Genomic DNA, 19,801 nt, shown 5'->3' with positions numbered 1-19,801 from the left:
GGGCAGCCGTATCTTTGGGTACCTATAGATGCTAGTCGACATCTTCTCTATCTACCACCATCTACTGAACACCTGCTAAGTACAAAACCCTACACTACAAGCCAAAAATACAGAATGCCAACAGGGCCCTTGCCTTCTCACCGACCACAGAGGTAGGGGCACGTGCCTCAAAAGGTTTTACATATTTAATTGGCCTAGATCCCTGGGTTTGGTGTCGGGGCCTAAAATTTCTGTCTATGTTTGGGGCGCCTGGCTGCCTCAGTCAGTGGAGCGTACGACTCTTGATCTCGGGTTGTGAGTTCAAGCCCCACACTGGGTGTGGAGCCTACTTTAAAGAAAACAAAAAACAAAAAACAACTCCTGTCAATGTTTTCATCATAATGGCAAACACCTGGATCATAACAAGAGCTGAACACTTGCTGTGTGTCAAGGACTGTTCTGAATACTATGTGTACACCAAGCCCCCTAAGGACCGCGTGAGGTACTAGCATTTTCCTCATCTCACAGACAGGGATGCTGAAGCATGAGGCAGGGGGTGTAGAGAGTTAAAAACTCACCCAGACTACACAGCCACTGGGAGGTAGAGACAGAGGGGTTTATGTCACTGCCAAGTGACAAGAAAGGTGAGAAGACAGACGGCAGGGCCGTCTGGGTGGCTTAGTCAGCTAAGCATCCAACTCTTGATTTCAGCTCAGGTCACGATCTTGCAGTTCGTGAATTGGAGCCCTGCATCAGGCTCCACACCGAAGGCACGGAGCCTGCTTGGGTTTCTCTCTCCCTCTCTCTCTCTGCCCCCTCCCCTTTCACTCTCTTAAAATCAATAAATACACTTAAAAAGGGGGGGGGGGTGCCTGGGTGGCTCAGTCGGTTAAACATCCGACTTTGGCTCAGGTAGTGAGTGATCTCACGGTTCCTGGGTTCGAGCCCCGCATCAGACTCTCTGCTGTCAGTGCAGAGCCTGCTTTGGATCCTCTGTCTCCCTCTCTCTGCTCCTGCCCTGCTCACGTTCTCTTGCCCTCTCTCTCTCTAAAAGACAAATGAGCATTAACAAAGAAAAAGAAGAAGACAGACTGCCTCCTGTGAGGACCTCAGCCTGTCCTCTGATGAAGAGGGGTCCCTCTCCTCTCCTCCTCCAGGAACACTGGGAGGCCACTCAGAGGGCCAGGCAAGAGCAAGCAGGGCCTGAACTAGGCCAGGGAGCCAGGGCAGTGCTGTGAGGGGGCAGGGGCATGGTGCCTCTCTTCCTGGACTAGTTGGGGGAAGAGCAAGGCCAACAGGGGCCCAGAGAAGAACCTCAGAGACCAAAGGCCCCAGAGAGGAAGTGTCCCTACACAGATCTCCACTTCTCACACTACCCCCTTTTCTGGAGCAAAGAGATGCATTTGGTGAGCTGGGGTCACAGGCCCCCAGTTGGGAGGGACTCCACCCAAACTGGAACACTGGAGGAACAGCCAGGGTTGGAGGAGGGGGCGACAGGAGATACCTCCCCTCAGCTTGGGTGAGAAGTCACAAACCTCACCAACTGAGAAAACGCAGATTCCACACTGGTATGTGAGAGAGAAGTGAAACCCCAACTCCAATGCTGCTCACCCCCTCCCCACTGGCACCTCCGCCCTTCACCCAGCCCACAGTGCTCCCTGCTGCCCCCAAGATGGCAGGCATCCAGCTCCAAGGTGAGGGCCTGCCACATGTTTCCATGGGCTCCCACTGGGCCTTTTCAGCTCAGAGCCACAAAGCTGGCTCTCTTAAGAGCTATGATCACCTAGTCTGTCCTCAGTGGGGACCAGGGGAAACTGAGGGCTTATGTGCTCTATGAGATAAGGAACTGTGCCTGCCTTGTTCTTTTCTCTCTTGCCCACACGGAGCACAATGCTGGGTGCATCCCTGGTAGGCACCTAATACACAGACCTGGGTGGGTGGGTGGGTGCATGAGGGAGCACTGGATCCAGAAGACTGTCTTCTGGCATCAAGCCGCTGGGAGAGTCACATGATTTTTGACAAAGCTCGACCTCTTGCTACAACTCTGCTCACTTTCCATCCGTCTCAGACTGACACTGGCCTTGAAAGCTCTGGAATTCTGTCTCTCACCCTCTTGATGTCTCCACTTCCTGATGTTGGAGATAATGATTCCCTCGCTGAAGCGTGAGGATATGACCCTCCTCTACCCCTTCCCAGAACAGAACAGAAGGGCCCCCCGAAGGGGTGAATATGGTGCTCTTTGTTGAACCTCGCCCTCCTCCAATGGTGCTAGTGGGACAAGGGCTCCATTAAGAACCTCCAAGGGCTATTGGTGAGGGCAAGGGAGACTTGGACCCTCTACCTTTGACCAGAGATGAGGCAGTCCAGGGGATAGCGTATTAGCCTCTCTGCCTGACTCCTCACCCAGAGAGAACTCCATCTGAAAACACGTTTCTTAGAGCTTCCCCGTAGAAAGCCATCCTCATCATGTGACATCAGCTTTCTCGTCCGGCCCTTCTCCATCCACTGACAAAGGTTGTTAACTGCCCAACCCCCCAAATCCAATCCCTACACCTTTTGTGCTAGAAGCCCCAGTATGTAGGATTCCCAAACTCTCTCACAGCTCAGCGTGGCAGGTGGCCGACTTTTGGCCACAGGGATAGGTGGGTGATCTGTCAATTTTTCAGTCATGTCCTGCAAAGGAAGGGCAGTGCCCCTCCTTCCCCTTCCTCCCCACTGGCAAGGTCTTGGACCCCAGACCCAGGAGATGGGGTGGTGCACCGTCTTCAACGTCCCAGTGCGTGGAGAAGCAACAGCGTGGGAGGAGCTTGGGTCTTCAACACTGCCAAGAGATCAGATCACCTGCCCAGACTTGTATGTGAGAAATTTCCATTTTGTTCGAACCCCTGATTTGGGGGTCTCTGTTATAGCAGTCTAACCGCCCCCCCCCCACCTGTCCGAGTCCATTCTTTGGTGCCAGGGTGCTGATGGGTACAAGGTGTGTGAGGGGCCTTCTTTCTCGTGCATGTCCTCAGCCCTTCAGCTCCAATCACCTAACTCCATGAGGTCTGCTTGCCCAAGTGCCAGAGGGGGCCTTCCAGGTAGATAAGGCACCCCGGATCCCCGCCCGTTTAATGCAAAATGGAGGCAGGAGGTGAACGTCTGTCTCCCTCCCTCAGAATACAGTGTTTTCTTCCCTCAAACTGGCCATTTCCCGAACTATCCATTGCTTTTGAGAGAAAAGGCTCTTCCACACTCAGGGGACCACCGCACCTTGTCCGGTCCACCCTGTCTTATGAGGAAGACGGTGAGGAGGCGCTGGGGGTGCCTGGGCTTCAGATTGGGGCCCGAGTCTCTGCTTTCCCGCTTCTCAGCTGTGTGGCTCTGCACAATGTCTTAGCCTCTCTGGGCCTCCGTGGGATAACAATCCTTGTTCACAGGTTTGTGGAGGGAATCCAAGGTTACACGCGTGTGAAGTCCCTGGTGCCACGCGTGGCACGTAGCAGGTGATCTGTGGCTGTTGTTATTACGGAGGTAAGTGTGGGAATACTGAGGGCACAGCTGGAGCAGGGGCCTGACCCACCTCCCCGGTGAGGGGTGCCGGGAAAGCAATGGGGGAGACAGGCAGCGTGGAAGGTGAGAGCAGGGCAGAGCAGGGCAGAGCAGGGAGAGGGCGGAGGGCACAGCTGTGCTGTCTATCAGCTGCCGCCAGCTCACACGGTCCCTGTGCCCCATCTCCCCCAGCTCCACCCAGCACTTCTGCCGGGGTTGGCCACCCTCACCACTGCTACCACTGTCACCGCACCATCAGCTGCTGTTTCTTGCCTCATCTTCCTTCCTGCCCCTGATAGGGCAGAAAAGGGGACGGGAAGCAGCTGTTTTGCCCAGCAACCTCCCTACCCTACAGGCTGGGGTGGCCAGGGTGGTGGTTGAGAGCCCAGGAGCTGCTGCCAGTCAGGCTGGGTTCTGTCCCCTGCTCTGGTCCTTAAGAGCTGGTGACCTCAGCAAGTTATGTGGCTTGTCTAATCCCCCAATTTCCTTGTCTGCACAATAGGGATAGTCGGGCTGCTGAGAGGAAGGCATGAGACCACGCATGGTGAGCGCCTGGCCAGATGCCTAGCAGGCGGCAAGTGGCCGATATACGTTAGCTACCCTCAGGGCTGGTTTCGTGGGCATGTGGCCTATGCGGTCACACAGAGACCCATGCTCAGAAGGGCCCTCCCGCTTGGTTTAATGCTCTACTGTCGCCATCTTGAAAGTCTTCATACTTTAAGCTCTGTGCCCCACATGGGGCTCGAACTCACAACCCCGGGATCAAGTCACGTGCTTGACCTACAGGGAGCCACTCAGGCACCCCAAAAGTCTCAATAATTTTTTAACAAGGGGCTCTGCTAATTATGTAGTTGGTCCTGGCTATTACAGCATCTATTTATTGCGTCTGCTGGCCGAGGGGGTGGCTGCGGAAGGGAGGAGAGGCCCAGCAGTCTGCTGGAGCTGGGGGGCATTGGAGGTCCGCGGGGACTCAGGGGAGACATTTAAGTACAGTGATGTGGGTCCCCAGCAGGTTGCCAGCACTTAGACTTAGGGTAGTGAGACCTCCCCCCCCCCCCCATATATACCCTCACTGGGCACTGGAGCAGAAGGAGTGCCCTCTCCTCAGACAGCCGGGCCAATGGGGCAGCCTCCAGAGTGCCCACCATTACCTCCCTCTTCCAACCATCCCCTGACCAAGGGCGAGGGCTTACCTCAGGCTGAGCACCAACCCAGGCCCCTGGATTTGATACTCTGGATGCCCAGCTCAGAGGCCACGTACATGCTCAGGAGTATGGGAGTTCTGTCGAGAATCTCTACATCTTTGGGCTGTTAAAGTACTACGTGATGGGAACCAGTGCTGCCCTGAAGCCCCACAGTGCCCAGGTCCAGCTGAGTCCTGCTGTTCAGGTGGGGACTAGTATGGGAGTGGCAGAGAGGAAGCTGTTAATTACTGCTCTGGGTGGCCCCAGGGGCTGGGTTGAGATAGAAAATATCTGCTCCTTCTATTGCCTTGATTTAAAATCCCAGTGCAGCGTGTTTGGAAAGTAGCCTGGGGGGTCTGAGGCTGTGACTGGAACTCTCAAGAGACATGGGCCTTGCAGGGGTTCCTTAGAGCTGGAGGTACTCCTGAGCATTATGATGAGGGATCATCCCCCAGAGCTTCTAAAAACCACCTCAGGAGGCACATCTCATACCTGCTGTCTGCTCCCCTTCTGGACTGGGAGATCCCAGAGGGCAGGGCCCACCCAGAGGGAGGGCTGACCAGATAGATGTTTGCAGACCGGGCCATTAGCACCCATGCACATCCTCCTCCCCATCCACCCCACACCATCCCAGATCCTGCCTCAGCTTCCCCAGACTCGCCACCACAGCCCGGCCCTCTTCTGTTCCTGGGCCCACGTGTCAGTCTGAGGGTGGCCGAGGCTGGCAGGTGGAGCTGGGCCCTGGATGAGGCCCCTCTGCATCCGTCTCCGGCCACCTGTCCTGAATACTCACTCCCTTCCAGACAGCTGGAGAGCGCCCCGGAGTCTCTGGTTAAGGGGGGGGGGGGGTGTGGGGGAAGGTTCTAAGGGAGCTAAGCCAAGGCTGAGGGGAGGCCCTTCTAGCGGATGGGGATGCTGAGTGTGCACGCATGGGGGTGGCTGGGGGAAGGCGCTTGGGAGAAGTGGGAATTGGGGGTGGGATCAGAGAATGGAATGTGGAGTTCATTCTCCTGGGGGCACAGCTGTTTATTTTGATCTTCCCAGTCAGCTGTTGCATATTCCTTATCTTGGGGCTCAATCCAGACTCCACCTCCTTCCCTGTTGCTGAGCTGGGGAAGGCAGATATTGTGGGATACAGCCCTACTCCCTATGCTCACTACCTTACTTTGCCCCTGCCCCAAGCTGCTCAAATAGACAAGGAGAAACCAGGTCCCTCAAAGAAATGCCTGTCCCACACTTCAGAGCCACTGTGTGCCCATCCATGGGTGACGGAGGCTTGAAAGTGAGTCGTCTAACATCAAGGACCCACCCCCCCAATCACCATGACAACCTGAGTTGGCCACCCCAGAGTTGCCTGGATATTTCAGTTTTATTGGTGCCACAGGACTTGAAGGGTCAGCAGTCAGTGCTTCGCTGGGAACATGAGGCAGAGGCAGTGGTCGCTCCCCAGGCCACACCAGGATCTCCCCTGGGCTGTCACACCAGGTTCCTCATGGCAACTTTTTACTTGGCATCTACTATCTCTGAGAAGACACTAAGAAAATAGGACTGGGGGTGCCTGGGTGGCTCAGTTGGTTAAGCGTCCAACTTCGGCTCAGGTCATGATCTCGCAGTTCGAGAGTTCAAGCCCCGTGTCGAGCTCTGTGCTGACAGCTCGGAGCCTGGAGCCTGCTTCGAATTCTGTGTCTCGCTCTCTCTCTGCCCCTCCCACACTCAAACTCCATCTCTCTCTCAAAAACAAATAAACATTTTTTAAAAATTAAAAGAAAAAGAAAAAGAAAAAGAAGACTGATTTTCTATATACTTAGGGAAACATGACTCATGACCATCACATTTTTCATGTTATTACAGAACCAGAACATTTAAAAAACGGGTAAAAAGTAGGAAAAAAAGCATGCATAGTTCTACTGCCTCAAAAAACAACCACTGCTGGGGTGCCTGGGTGGCTCAGTTGGTTAAGTGTCCAACTCTTGGTTTCAGCTCAGGTCATGATCTCGAGGTTCGAGAGTTCCAGCCCCATGGAGGGCGCACTGGCAGTCGGGAGCCTGCTTGGGATTCTCTCTCTCCCTCTCTCTGCCCTTCCCCCCCGCTCATTCTCTGTCTCTTAAAATAAATTAAACAAAAACAACAACCACTGCTAACATTACAGTATATTTTCTTCTAGTCTCTTCTTGTGTGTGTGTGTGCATGTATATGTATGCGTGTAAAATATATAGTTGCACTATATTGTTTGTACAATTTTGCATCCTGATTTTTCCCTTAATACTACTACAAAAGTAATTTTTGTGGTATCACATATTTTTGCAATTGACATTTTAATGGCTACCTAATATTCTCTTTATTGGATATGCCATACTTTACTTAATCATGTTCTATCGTGAAGCATGTTGGTTGTTCCAAATCTTTGTACCTAAGTGTTACTGTCTATAACACTTTGATAAAAATTGTCACAAAGGTTTTTTTTCCACATTTGGAATTATTTAAAATTAGGACAGAGCCTGGAAAGCAGAATTACTAAGGCAGAGGGTCAGAATATCATGGAAGCATGGGCCCTCTCCCCCGAAGGAGGCATGTGGTTCTGATACCTGTAGCCAAACTGCTTTCTGAAAGGAAAGTTTACCACATGCCAAGGCCACCAGCTGGGCAAGAACATGCCCACCATGTAGGTCAACTAGTGTGCAAGGACACCATTCGCTCACTCACTCACTGATAGACATCTTATTATGAGCATAAGCCATGATGCCTTTTCTAGACTCTTCTCTTTTGGTTGTCAAGCATCCAGCCTTCTTTCCTACAGCACTGCCACTTCCTTTTGGGGGATCTCCTCTTCCCTAATGCAAATCCAGGAGCCAGCCTGCCTCCCTGCACCACAGACACGGGAGGGGCCGGCCCGTCCATTCCCACCATGTGTGGCCAGGCAGAGGTAACCACTCATTTTTCTGCAGGAGCCTCTGCCCAGCCCTCAGGCACTTTTATCAGTTTCTGTCCATTTCCAAACATGCTTTTCCAGCCTTTTTGGCGTGTCTGAGTTCCTAACCTTCTCCCAATAAATTCCTTTTGCCTCATATTTGACGATCTATTTCTGTTGCTAACAGAACTTTGAAAATACTCAGTGAAACCTCGCCCACTTCGTGTTTTTCCAATTGCAAGTTAGGACATTCTACCAGGTCATGAAGTCATGAAGCTAATCATGACCAGTATTAAAAAAAAAAAAAAAAAAAGAAAAGAAAAGAAAAGAAAAAAGAAACAACAGAATAAAAGAAAATACAAGACCTTATCTGAAGTAAGGGTAAGTATTGCTTAGTGGAACTTGTTTGTTTGGTATACATATACATGTGTGTTTGTACGTGGGTATATAAAATGGGTTAAAATGAAAACATTTCTAGTTTTGAAAAACAGTGCCCCAACTGAACTTGAGTTACTTGAGAACAAAGAGTGGAGCGATCTCTCCTAGATGTTTTTATATTTCTCCCTACATCTTTAGTACCCAGGAAAATGTACTTCCTTGCCAACAGAATGATATATTTCAAGACCCACCCACTACTTTCTCTCTATTCACAGCTTGACATCTTCTCTTACCCTTTTCTTCTTTACTTAGTAATACTTGATGATAATGGCTATCTTTTCCTCCTGAGCTTTACATTTCTATTAATGGCACCAACATTCTGCCAGCCACAGGGGCTGAAACATTCTGGGGTGGTCCTGACTACTCTCATTTATTGCGGGCATCCATGGTAGCCTAGTAGGAGAGATGGCCTGCAAGCAGAAAACTATGACATACTTCATCTTAGAAGGATGCCTGGTGCTCAGCTGGGGAAGGCAGAGCAATTTCACAGGGCAGATGATTATTCATACCTTCCTACCAAAAAATTACTAAGTTCTGTTGTTTTTACCTTCAAAATATTTTGCCAAATCACCCCCTTGTTTCCATATCTACTGGCCTCACCCTAGTTTCAATCCTTGTTACATCTCATGTAGACTCTTTCTTGCCAACTCTATTCTATTACTGCCCTAGAAATCATCTTAAAACAGTCTGACCGGGGCGCCTGGGTAGTTCAGTAGGGTTAAGTGTCTGACTCTTGATTTCGGCTCAGGTCATGATCTCATAGTTCATGAGTCCTGTGTCAGGCTCTGCATTGAAAGGGCGGAGCCTGCTTGGGATTCTCTCTCCCTCTCTCTCTCTGCCCCTCCCCACTCACAGTATCTGTCTCTCTCTCTCAAAATAAAAAAATAAACTTAAAAAAAAAAAAAAAACAGAACAAAAAACAGTCCAGGGGCACCTGGGTGGCTCAGTCGGTTGAGCGTCTGACTGTAGCTCAGGTCACGATCTCACGGTTCATGGGCTCGAGCCCCACATGGGGCTCTGCACTGATAGCTTGGAGCCTGGAGCCTGCTTCAGATTCTGTGTCTCCCTCTCTCTCTCTGTCCTTCCCCTGCTTGTGTGCTCTCTCTGTCTCTAAAAAATAAATAAACATTAAAAAAAAAAAAAGCCTGATCATGTCACTTCCTTGTTCAAAAGCCTTTAGTGGCTCCCCATTACCTACTAAATAAAGTCCAAAGTCCCCAACCCAACGCTGTTGATTTGGCTTCTTCACCAATCATTCTATGTTCCACTAGGGCCACAGGATCTAAACCAGTTCACAAATTCTCCCTTTCCAACCACATATCTGAGGCCAGGTTTTCTTCATATATATCAACCAAAAAAACACACTGCAACAAATTAAAACAGAAGCAGACATGATAATCCAGCTGTCTTCTATTAAGTCAGGCATTAAAGAGATTTGCAAAGATGTAAAATAAAGCCACACTTCTCACTAATTTTTATTTTATTAAGTAGGCTCCATGCCTAACATGGGGATTGAACTCATGAACCCTGATGACCCCGAGATCAAGAGTTGTATGCTCCACCGACTGAGCCAGCCAGGTGCCCCCACTCCACTAATTTTTAATAATTTAATAATATAATTATTTTATAAAAAATAGGATGCTACATTCGCATGCAGTGAGTTTTTTTACTGTTACTTTAAGTGAATTCATATCCTTTTAATTTCTCATTTAAAATTAGAATGTCCAGGGGCGCCTGGGTGGCTCAGTCGGTTAAGCGGCCGTCTTCGGCTCAGGTCATGATCTCGCGGTCCGTGAGTTCGAGCCCCGCGTCGGGCTCTGTGCTGACAGCTCAGAGCCTGGAGCCTGTTTCAGATTCTGTGTCTCCCTCTCTCTGACACTCCCCCGTTCATGCTCTGTCTCTCTCTGCCTCAAAAATAAATAAACGTTAAAAAAAAATTAAAAAAAAAAAATTAGAATGTCAATAGCCACAACCTTCAAAAACAAAAATTCTTTGGGATTCTCAATAATCTGTAAGGGTGTAATGCCCCAGGCCTCTCCATTCTTTACAGCCATTCACGTCTCAACCTCTCTGGAATCTTTAAACCATTAAAAAATAATAATAATAACAAGAAGTGACATAGTAAAAATAATTATTGTTATAAAAATAATAGTGATTCTAGAAATAGCCACTATTTTAGAAAGTAGCAACCACAACACAAAGAATAAGTAAGCCTAATGATTGTCATAGAAATAGGAATCGAAAAATGATTATTTCTACAGTGTGGCTCTCAGTAAAAAAACTCAGATATTCAAAGAAGTAAAAAATTACAAAAACCACACCATTTAAAATTGCTCCTGGGGATGGGGCGCCTGGGTGGCTCAGTCGACTGAGCAAGCGACTTCGGCTCAGGTCATGATCTCACGGTTTGTGAGTTCGAGCCCTGCATCAGGCCCTGTGCTGACAGCCTGGAGCCTGCTTCTGATTCTGTCTCCCTCTCTCTCTGCCTCTCCCCCACTCATGCTCTTCTCTCTCTGTCTCAGAAATAAGTAAACATTAAAAAAATTTATTTTAATAAAATAAAATAGCTCCTGGGGCACCTGGCTGGCTCAGTCGGGAGAGTGTGCGACTCTTAAACTTGGGATTGCGAGCTGGTGTCCCACATTAGATGTAGAGATTACTATAAATAAATAAATACATAAATACATAAACTTTAAAAGAAAAGAAAAGAAAACAGCTCCTGAATCATTTCTCCTGAAGTCCAGTCCTCTTTTATTTTCTCAAATGGTATCTCTGAGAAGAAATTTCTGGTTAATCCACCCAGAAGCAACTGCTCCTTCCTCCAGATTCCCCCAGCACTGCCACTCAAACCTTTCCTGTGGCCCAGGGAGCCCATAAGAACCCAGGAGCAAATGCCTACCGAATCCCTTAATGTGCCAATTTAACTATCACAAATTCAATTATATCCACTGGAAGGGATACTAATCAACCAGAGAAACTTAGGTATTATTTATACAATGCGATCCCTTACCTCAAGCTCAACATCATGTTCTACCAAGGACATGGCCATCTGTTCCAACGATAACTGTCTATGCTGGACATTCTCAGAGATGGGGGGGAGAATGCCTAAACTATGTATCCTGTGTTTTATGAGCAGTTTAAGGAGACTTTAATAATAATTTTGAGGTGGATTTGTTTTTACACTGACCTTGAACCCAGCACTGCATAAAATGTGGCTCTGCTATAAATGAGGAGTGAACAGGACCTCTGAGCCTTACAGATGTTGTTGGAGGGACATTCCAGGTGGGTGAGCCCAGGATCCTAGGCCTGTGCAGGCCTGTCCTCTGCACAGGGCATGTGGCATCCTTCCTGGGCCAGGGTGGCTGCCCATTTCTGGGTGGGGTATCTCGAAAGTAAAGTTTGCAGGGCCAGCACGAGGACGCAGCTTAACCACTGACTCCAGAGATGTGCCCTCAGCCACTACCCTGGAGCCACACCCTGATCAAAGCCTGAGTCTGGGGGAGAGAAAGGAAAGGAAAAGGAGCGTTGGAGGGGGAGCTGGAGGAAAAACTGGTGTGCACCACCACCGCAGATGGGGCGGCTGTGGTCGGGCTGATTCATCCAGGGCTCCCCAGATAGGTCAGGGCCCCAGCCCCACCTAGCAAAGCTCATATCGCCACCACCCACTCCTGCTTCCTGGATCTTGTGTGACACCTGACCTGCCTGCTGGGGCAGGGCTGGGTCATTCTTGCTCCTTCCTTTCCTTCTCGCTTGGCTTAGTAGACAACCTTGAAGCTCCGGCCAAGAGCACCGAGGGATGGAGAAGGCCCTGGGATTGCCTGGGGTACGTGTACCCACACTGTCACAGCTCCGCACAGAGGTGCAACACACAAATACACCGTCACACAAGGAGGCAGCCCAGGCATGTACCAGCCTGCTCTGTGTGTCCTGACGCTGTGTTCCAAGACAGCGTCTCAACCCGACCTGGGGTTCCCCCTGGGAACCTGGGGTCTTCTCACACTCCCTCTGGCGGGTGGGCACACACTCAAGTGCACACACACAAGCACACACAACGTGCAGGAAAAGTCTGACTCGGGTCAGAATTCTTTCAGCTACCAGGCTCTCAGAATGGACTAGCTGTATGACCTCAGGCAAGTTACTTAACCTCTGTGCCTCAGTCTCTTCATCTGTAAAATAAAGGAACCTCACAGGATTCTTGGGGAGAGTGAGAAATGAGTTAATAAACATGCATATTTTTTATAAACGTACTGACCTACTAACGGTACATTCTCTCCACAGGCATTCACAACAGTCCCTGGCATATGGAAGTATTGTGCAAAAGATATCATTATCTGCAATATGTTTGCTGCCATGTGCCTGGGAAGAAATGAAGGTTCAGAGAAAATCCACACAACAGATTCCCGCAAGGAATGCCAAAAATGACTCCCAGAAACTGTGTCAGAGGAAAGGCAGGGAAGAAGCAGGACTTTCTGAGGACGACCCAGGAGGCACTAAGCTCATGTCCAGTGGTTGCAAAGAGTTTTTTTGAGTTAGAACTCAAGAGGCTGGGCCCAAGCAGAAAAAGACTGTCTCCTTGGAGACAGAGAGACCCAAGAGAAAAACTCAGCCTGGTCCTAGAGGTGGAATCAAGTCAATTCCAGGAAAAAATAGAGGTTGCCTCTAGCACCAGCAGGTACCAGCTGACTAGAAGGAAAAGGGAGAGGGCCTGGTAAAAACTAGAGTGTTCCACACTCTGGCCTATGCTCAGCTACCCGGTACTTCTGAGAGTCTGTAACCCCAAGATCCTCTCTCACTGTGATGAAAATAGATTGCACATGTGAACAGCCTCCAAGTTTGTGGTTCTGCAATAGATACTGTTTAAAGAAAAGGGGATGGAGCTGGAAGGAAGGGGAAACACAGCCTTGACTCTCGGGGGCCTGGTGTTGGGAGGAAGCAGGCCTCCCTCCTCTCCATAATCCAAAGACAGCTTGTGATAGCCACTTGCCAGAGAGGCGTAAACCCTCCCCTGGGTCTTATCCAGAGCAGATTCCTCGGCCCCCAGCAGTGAGCTTAGGAAAGAGTCTGTGAAGGATAGACAGATGCCTTCCTGGGGACAGGCAGCCTGGGGGCCCTCTGCGCCCCCATCCTTTCTCCCCCGCGCCGGCCCCTCTTCCCATAGCCTCCAACACTTCCAGCTGGAGCCTAAGGTCTGCATCTGAGGCCCTGCTCTGCTTCCTTTCCCAGAACTCAGAGCCCCCAGGGGAGGGGCAGAAGGAGCAGCCTGGAGGGAAGAGAACAGAGGACAGGAGGGAGGGCGAGTTGGAGCAGACAAAGCTGGGGCCAGAACTGGGAGTTTCTGGGACAGTCCCAATTTCAAGTATTCTGTCCAACTGTCTGACCACAGGCCAGAACTTGTGGGCTGGTATTTATTGCAGAAGAAAGGATGAAATGGAGTCATAGGTAGGACAGTGAGGAAAGGAACCAGGGCTGTCTCTTTGTTTTGGGATAGCCCCCATGCCCACTGCCAGCAGCTCAGGCTGGAGGACGATAAGGAGGACAACATCCTAATGGAGGTGTCACTTATGGGGACTTATGACCTGTTTGGCACTCGGCAGGGCTTTGTGTGCATGATGTGTTCATGTGGCCCGCACCCTAGTGCACAGGGTGGGCTCTGAAGCCTCAGCTCCTTACTCTGTGTAACTACTGTGTGCCTCAGTTTCCTTGTCTGTAAAGACATAATAGTGCCTCCCTTGCAGAGATGCCGTGAGGACAAAAAAAGATAGTACTTGTCATATAGTATGCATTCAAGGAATATCAGCCATTATTATTATTATTTTTTACTTTATTGTTTTTTAGGGAGAGAGAGAGTGCACAAGTTGGGGAGAAAGGCAGAGAGAGAATCTTAAGCAGGCTCCGTGCTCAGCACAGAGCCCGACGTAGGGCTCGATTCCACGACCCTGGGATCGTGACCTGAGCTGAAATCAAGGGTCAGACACTCAACCGACTGAGCCACCCAGGAGCCCCAGTATCAGCCATTATTAATCCCCACAATGACCTAGTGAGGTAGGGACTAGAGTCATACTCACTTGACAGATGAGGAAATCAGTTTCACGCAAGCAGGAAGGAACCAGGCTCAGACTCAAACCGGTGTGGTTTCTCTAATGGGTGCTGGCTGTCTTGACCACTCCACGAGAGAAAGCACAGAGGAGGGGTTCTGTGCACAAACCTTACAGCCAAATGGCCAAGTCAGACTTTCAGCTCAGCCCCTGACCAGCTGTGTGAATAGAAGCCAGCTGCTTAACCCTTGTGCCTTGCTTTGTTCATCCACACAGTGGGCATCCTGCCTCATAAGATTGTTGGAGGGGGACACAGGAGTTATGAAATATTTTGAACATTACCTGTTATGGCCTCTTTCTCTGGGCCTGCCCTCCATGGTGCCCTCTGGCCACAGGGCTTGTAACTGCACTCTGTCCCTGTGCACACTGGGCCCTGCCTGCTGGTGCCTGGGCCACTGGCTCTATGCGTTTCTAAGGGCCTAAGGGGGCACCAAGCAACCCCTCTCCTACCCCTTGTTCCTAGACAAAGCCTGGGCCTCTGCTCTCTCATCTTAGGATAGCTGTCTCCGGGGAATTTCAAGCAGGGTGGGAGAAGTGGCCACTAAGGGCAAATGGTTTCAGAGCCACAGCTTTTGAGGCCCCTTAAAGGATACGACATGGCATGCCTTTGAAGGGTATGAAAGGCCATGCCCACAAGGGCTGCTGGCCTGGCCCCCTGCTCTCAAGGCATGGGTCCTTCTAGCTCAAGGGCAAAGGAAGGTCAGGGATAGGGAAAAGAAGGTGTGGGAGGGAGGGGCTCCAGGGTGGGAGACTAACAGTGCATTTTATGGGGGTTGCACTGGGTCAAAAGTGGCTCCCTGGTGTGTAGATGGTTGGGGATGGGACTGGGGAGAGGACCCATGAAACCAGCTGGCGGCTAAAGGACCAGATGGCGCTCTTTACCCAATTTTAGCAGTCTGTGGACAACACTCTGGGCAACAGCCCCACCTGGTGGACAGACAGGGACCATCATGGGCCAAGGAGCATGGCCAGCCAAGGGATGACCCGGAAGGGGGAAGGAAGCAGGTGAATAATCACATGGGAGGTCTGGAGGTGTTAGAAGCTTTGAGGTCTTCTCCTAGCTTAACAGAAGCCCCTCCTACACATGTGCCCTAGACCCCCCTAGACGAGGAGCTCACTTCTTCAGACGAGGATTAGGCAATTATTTGCTAGAAAGTTCTTATGCATTTTGGAAATCTGCCTCCACCAGTCCCCCACCCCCTACCCGGGGGCTTCCAAAGGCACCCTTTCAAATATTTGAACACAGCTATAATATCCCTCCTAAATCTTCTTATTCAACCATCCAGAGTTTGACCTCAACCTCTCACCCACTGTATCTTTTCTTCACATGGTGATCCTTTGTTAATATATTAATTTCCAAGGAATCGCTTCCAATTCTATACCTAAGCCACCCCTCCCCTAGCAACAGCATTTTAAAAGCCTCTTTGGATCTCAACCTCCTACTCTTCAGGATCTGATATACGCTGATGCTCTGATTTGGGGGTTAATTTAAATGTCAAGAGCACAGGCTGTGAAATCAAATAGGCCAGTGTTCAAATCCGGGCTCTGCCACTTACTAGCTGTGTGACTTTGGTGAAGTTTCTAGGCCTCTCTGGGTTTCGATTTCCTCGTCTGTAAATGGGGTTAGAGGTATTTACCATCTGGTGTTGTGCTGAATGTCAAATGAGATAAGGCAAGTAAAACACTTGGGACCGCTCCTGGTAGAATAATGCACCTCCTAAGTGGCCATGATAAGCACATTTCTCTGAGTTTAGGGCTGGAGGGAATGCTTTGGGGAAGAGAGGTGAAAGGGCAGAGAAAAGGAGAAAAGAAGGCCTTCTGAAGTCACTCGGCCTTTACCAACCAGTGAGAATCCCAGGTGAAATCCAACAAAAGGGTACCTTGTTCTAGTCCCATTTCCAGGGAGGTTTCTGGCCAACCTCCCTCACTCCCTACCGCCACCACCACTGTAACAGGGGCAGGTCCTGACAACTCTTTGAAACTCGGAGGGTTTAAAATTTAAATGTCTTTGAGGGCAAGAGAAACACACCAAAATAAACATACCTACTTCTGAACAGAGAAAGGGAAACTTGGCAGGCGCCCCAGAACTTTCCCCACCCCCAACCCTCCCTAAACTTCCTCTTGTGGTTTCTCAAGAGTACAACCTGTTCTCCTCGGCCAAGAAAGCGCCTGGGGCAGGGGGCTGGGCATGCCAAGGGTTCCACCGCACCCTACCCTGTGACGAGGGAGAAAAGTATGTGTGGCAGAAAAGTCGCCTGGAGGTCTATATAGTTCTGAATGTCACAACCCGCTTACCTGTTATCTTGATGTGGCCACCCACTACCCTTAACTGCCAGCATCAGCACCCATCCCCCTCAAGACAGATGCACAAGGTGGTTTGACTGCAGGCATAGGGGGACCGCTTCAGGCCTCCCCAGATCCGTGCAGAGGGCTCTAGTGAAAAACCTAGAGTTTCAGAAAGGTAATGGAAAAGTGGCTGGAATCCCATGGAACCTCTGCCCTGTGGCCTGGCTCCCATCATGGGCAAGGTCCCAGCCTGCTTGGAGGGATGGGGTCAGAAACACAGATGTGGCTTTGGGATACAGCCTCTGTGGGGAAGACAGGGGAACATCTTAAGACTGCTTCTGCTACTTGGCCATGTTCCTTACTCAGCTACCAAGATGGACTGTTCCTCTTGGAATCTTCAAATATAAAAGTCTCTGCTATTCTCAAAGATTCCCAGCAAAAGAGGTATCTTGGTTTCCCACATCCCCAGATTCTAGCACATCACATCCATGTTGCTTTCTTCCTTGCATCACACCTATTTGTTCCTCTTAGTGAGTGAGGCTTATTCAAGAAATCCCATGCACTCGTGTGTGTGCGCGCGCGCGCACACACACACACACACACACACACACACACACACAGGACCATAAGGAAGCATACCAGCTCTGTGTAGTCCTTACAAACCTACTCCAGACCTGCAGGGGCTCCAGGTAAACCGTTACCGGCACCAATGCTCAGCTAAAAGGTTTCTCTCCTCTGTACCACCCAAGACACAGGACCTTTTGGAAACTCCTAAGTCCCTGGCTCAAGTGGACATTCTTTTTTTTTTAATAAATTTTTTTAACATTTATTTATTGAGAGACACAGAGCATGAGCAGGGGAGGGGCAAAGACAGGGGGAGACACAGAATCAGAAGCAGGCTCCAGGCTCTGACCTGTCAGCACAGAGCCCGATGCGGGGCTCGAACTCACAAACCGCGATATTGTGACCTGAGCCAAAGTCAGACGCTTAACCGACTGAGCCACCCAGGCGACCCATCAAGGGGACATTCTGTGTGGTCAATCAAGGAGGCAGGCTAGCCTGGTGGTTAGGTACAGGGGCTCCCAGGTCACATGCCCTAGGTTTCAATCTCAGCTCTGCCATTTATTTCTCGTGTACTTTTTTTTCCTAATGTTTATTTATTTTGGGGAGAGAGAGCAAGCAGGGGAAGTGCAGAGAGAAAGGGGGATAGGTGATCAGAAGTGGGCTCTGCATTGACAACAGACAGCCCGCCGTGGGGCTGGAACCCACGAACTGTGAGATCATGACCGGAGCCAAAGTTGGACACTCAACTGACTGAGCCACACAGGTGTCCCTCTGGTGTACTCTTTAGAACAATGATTTATTGGGGCACCTGGATGGCTCAGTTCGTTAAGCGTCCAACTCTCGGTTTTGGCTCAGGTCATGATCTCATGGTTCGTGAGTTTGAGCCCCACATCGGGCTCTGTGCTGACAGTCCAGAGCCTGCTCGGGATTGTCTCTCTCTCTCCCTCTCTCTCTGCTCCTCCCCCACTCACGCTGTCTCTCTCTCAAAGTAAATAAATAAACTTAAAAATATAAAAGAAAGAAAAATGACTTATCTCCTCTGTGCCTAGATTTCTCATCTATACAATGGAGATAAGCCTACTGCTTACCTCATAGGACTTATGATTAAATGAGACATTACATCCCAAACATTTAGTACTATATTATTACAGTACTATAGAAGTGTCAACTGGTATTCTGAACCCTTCAGGTAAGGAAACAGAAAAGAGGAGGCACTTAGGACCACGGAGATCATGGTCTCAAGGACTAGGACCCTACTGGAATTCTCAGACATGCTTTTGATTCCAAATTCCAGGTAAAGTGGAAGTTCTGGCTTCTACTATCCCCAACATCTAGCCTGTGCAGACAGAGTATGACCATAGCAAACAGGTGGTGAATGAATTCATCAGATGTTGTGTCAGTCATCCCTCCAAGGAGCCCAGGGACTGAAAGAACAGAAGATTCTGCAGGAATGCATTGGGAGATCCAGTTCTCTTCACCCATGTCTGGTCCCTAAGAGAACTGAGGTGGGGGGCATAGAGGAAACCATGGAAACAGCCCTAGAGTCCAAAGATAAGGAGTGGGTACCCCAACACTGCGTGGATGGATTCTTAGGGACCAGCTCAGACACATGCCTTTCCCTGAATTCATCGTGTTCATTCCCACCTCTTCTTCATGCCTAGATGGTGGGTTAAAAACAGCAGGAATGCCTTCTGGGTCCTCATTGTATCCCAATGCCCAACACCACGGTCAGGGTTCAGTTCAGCTCTGCAGAAGGAACAAGTGCCCCCCAAAGACTTCCTACCACTTCTCTGCCTGGTGATTATCCATCACTCAGAATCTAATTCCATGTCCTCTTCTTTCTGAAATCTTGCTAGCCAGCACAGCTTGGTGCTTTGTCTCGGTTGTTCCATGACCCACACTAGTTATAGAAGAATAACATCATGGCGCCCCTCAGCATTCCATAAACCCTAGACACAGAGGAGGTGCTCAGTGTTCGCAAATGAAACCATTATGCTTCCTTAGTAACGGCAACCAATTTCTGCAGGTAATTGTCTTGGCAATACATTAAAAGACACAGAAGAGGCTTCGGTACCCATCAGACACACCAGAGGGACGAACACTGAGGGGGCCCTCCTTCCAGTCCTGTCCTCTGACCTCCCCTCTCCGTTCTGCCTGGCAGGAGGACTCGAAGGCTCCTTGCCCACGTTGGTTCTGCCTTCCTACTCGCCTCCCGCCCCTATGTCTGAAGTATGAAGTATGAAGAACGACAACTCAGTGAAGGCCACTGGGCTTCTACATCAGCTTGGAGAGGGGCTGCACGGACAGAGCTTGGGGCTTTGGGGGGCTACTCTGCCCTTCAAATACGTACAGAACGGCTCACTCGGAGAGAAAGTGAGTCTACCTTTAGGGCAACAACGGAGAGGTGATGACGGAGCGGCGACCTCCTTAACCCACCCATCTCGGACCCCTACCCCAGGCGTCCAGCCTGAGTTTGGAGGCCCCAGAGAAAGGTGAAGACGCTGACACCCCATCTATCTAGGCTGTTCCAGCCTTCAAGCCTACCTCCATAGCAGGTGAGCCCCCCGGAGCAAGGATTGTGGCCTCACTGTCCCGCCGCCTCGGGCTTCCTTCTTTGGGGGGGGGGGGTGGGTGGGGGTCGCCACCTCCAGCTGTGCCGAGGGGCGTGCACCCCTCCGCCAGGCGCCTCAACATAACCAGTCTCCACCCCCGCAGGCGCCGCGTGTTTACAAAGTCCGCGCGGCGGATCCCGAGTTTAAAGCTGGGCAGGAAGTGGGGAAGAGGGGGCGGGGGAGACAAAGGAGCTGGGTGCTGGG

General features: G+C 50.3%; 1 protein-coding gene across 4 annotated transcripts in view; it reads right to left on the bottom strand.

Annotated features, from left to right (window-relative positions):
* CCND3 (cyclin D3) overlaps positions 1 to 19,733 on the bottom strand; it is a 98,300-nt gene extending 78,567 nt beyond the window's left edge. For 3 of the 4 annotated variants that reach the window (XM_019457118.2, XM_019457120.2, XM_019457117.2), the window contains exon 1: positions 19,530 to 19,730. Coding sequence is in view for 2 of the 4 variants with exons in the window: in XM_019457117.2 (XP_019312662.2) it covers positions 19,530 to 19,679 (150 nt within the window). In the remaining 2 variants the exon portion in view is untranslated. Of the gene's footprint in view, positions 1 to 19,529 lie in introns of all 4 variants that reach the window. The other variant, XM_019457119.2, reaches the window with a different exon arrangement.
* Positions 19,734 to 19,801: the final 68 nt, after the last annotated feature.

The sequence above is a fragment of the Panthera pardus genome, unplaced genomic scaffold (assembly GCF_024362965.1).
Source record: "Panthera pardus isolate Hobbes unplaced genomic scaffold, ASM2436296v1 HiC_scaffold_17, whole genome shotgun sequence".
NCBI lineage: Eukaryota > Metazoa > Chordata > Mammalia > Carnivora > Felidae > Panthera > Panthera pardus.
The sequence above is the reverse complement of the archived record's forward strand: the minus strand, read 5'-3'. Positions and strand labels throughout refer to the sequence as shown.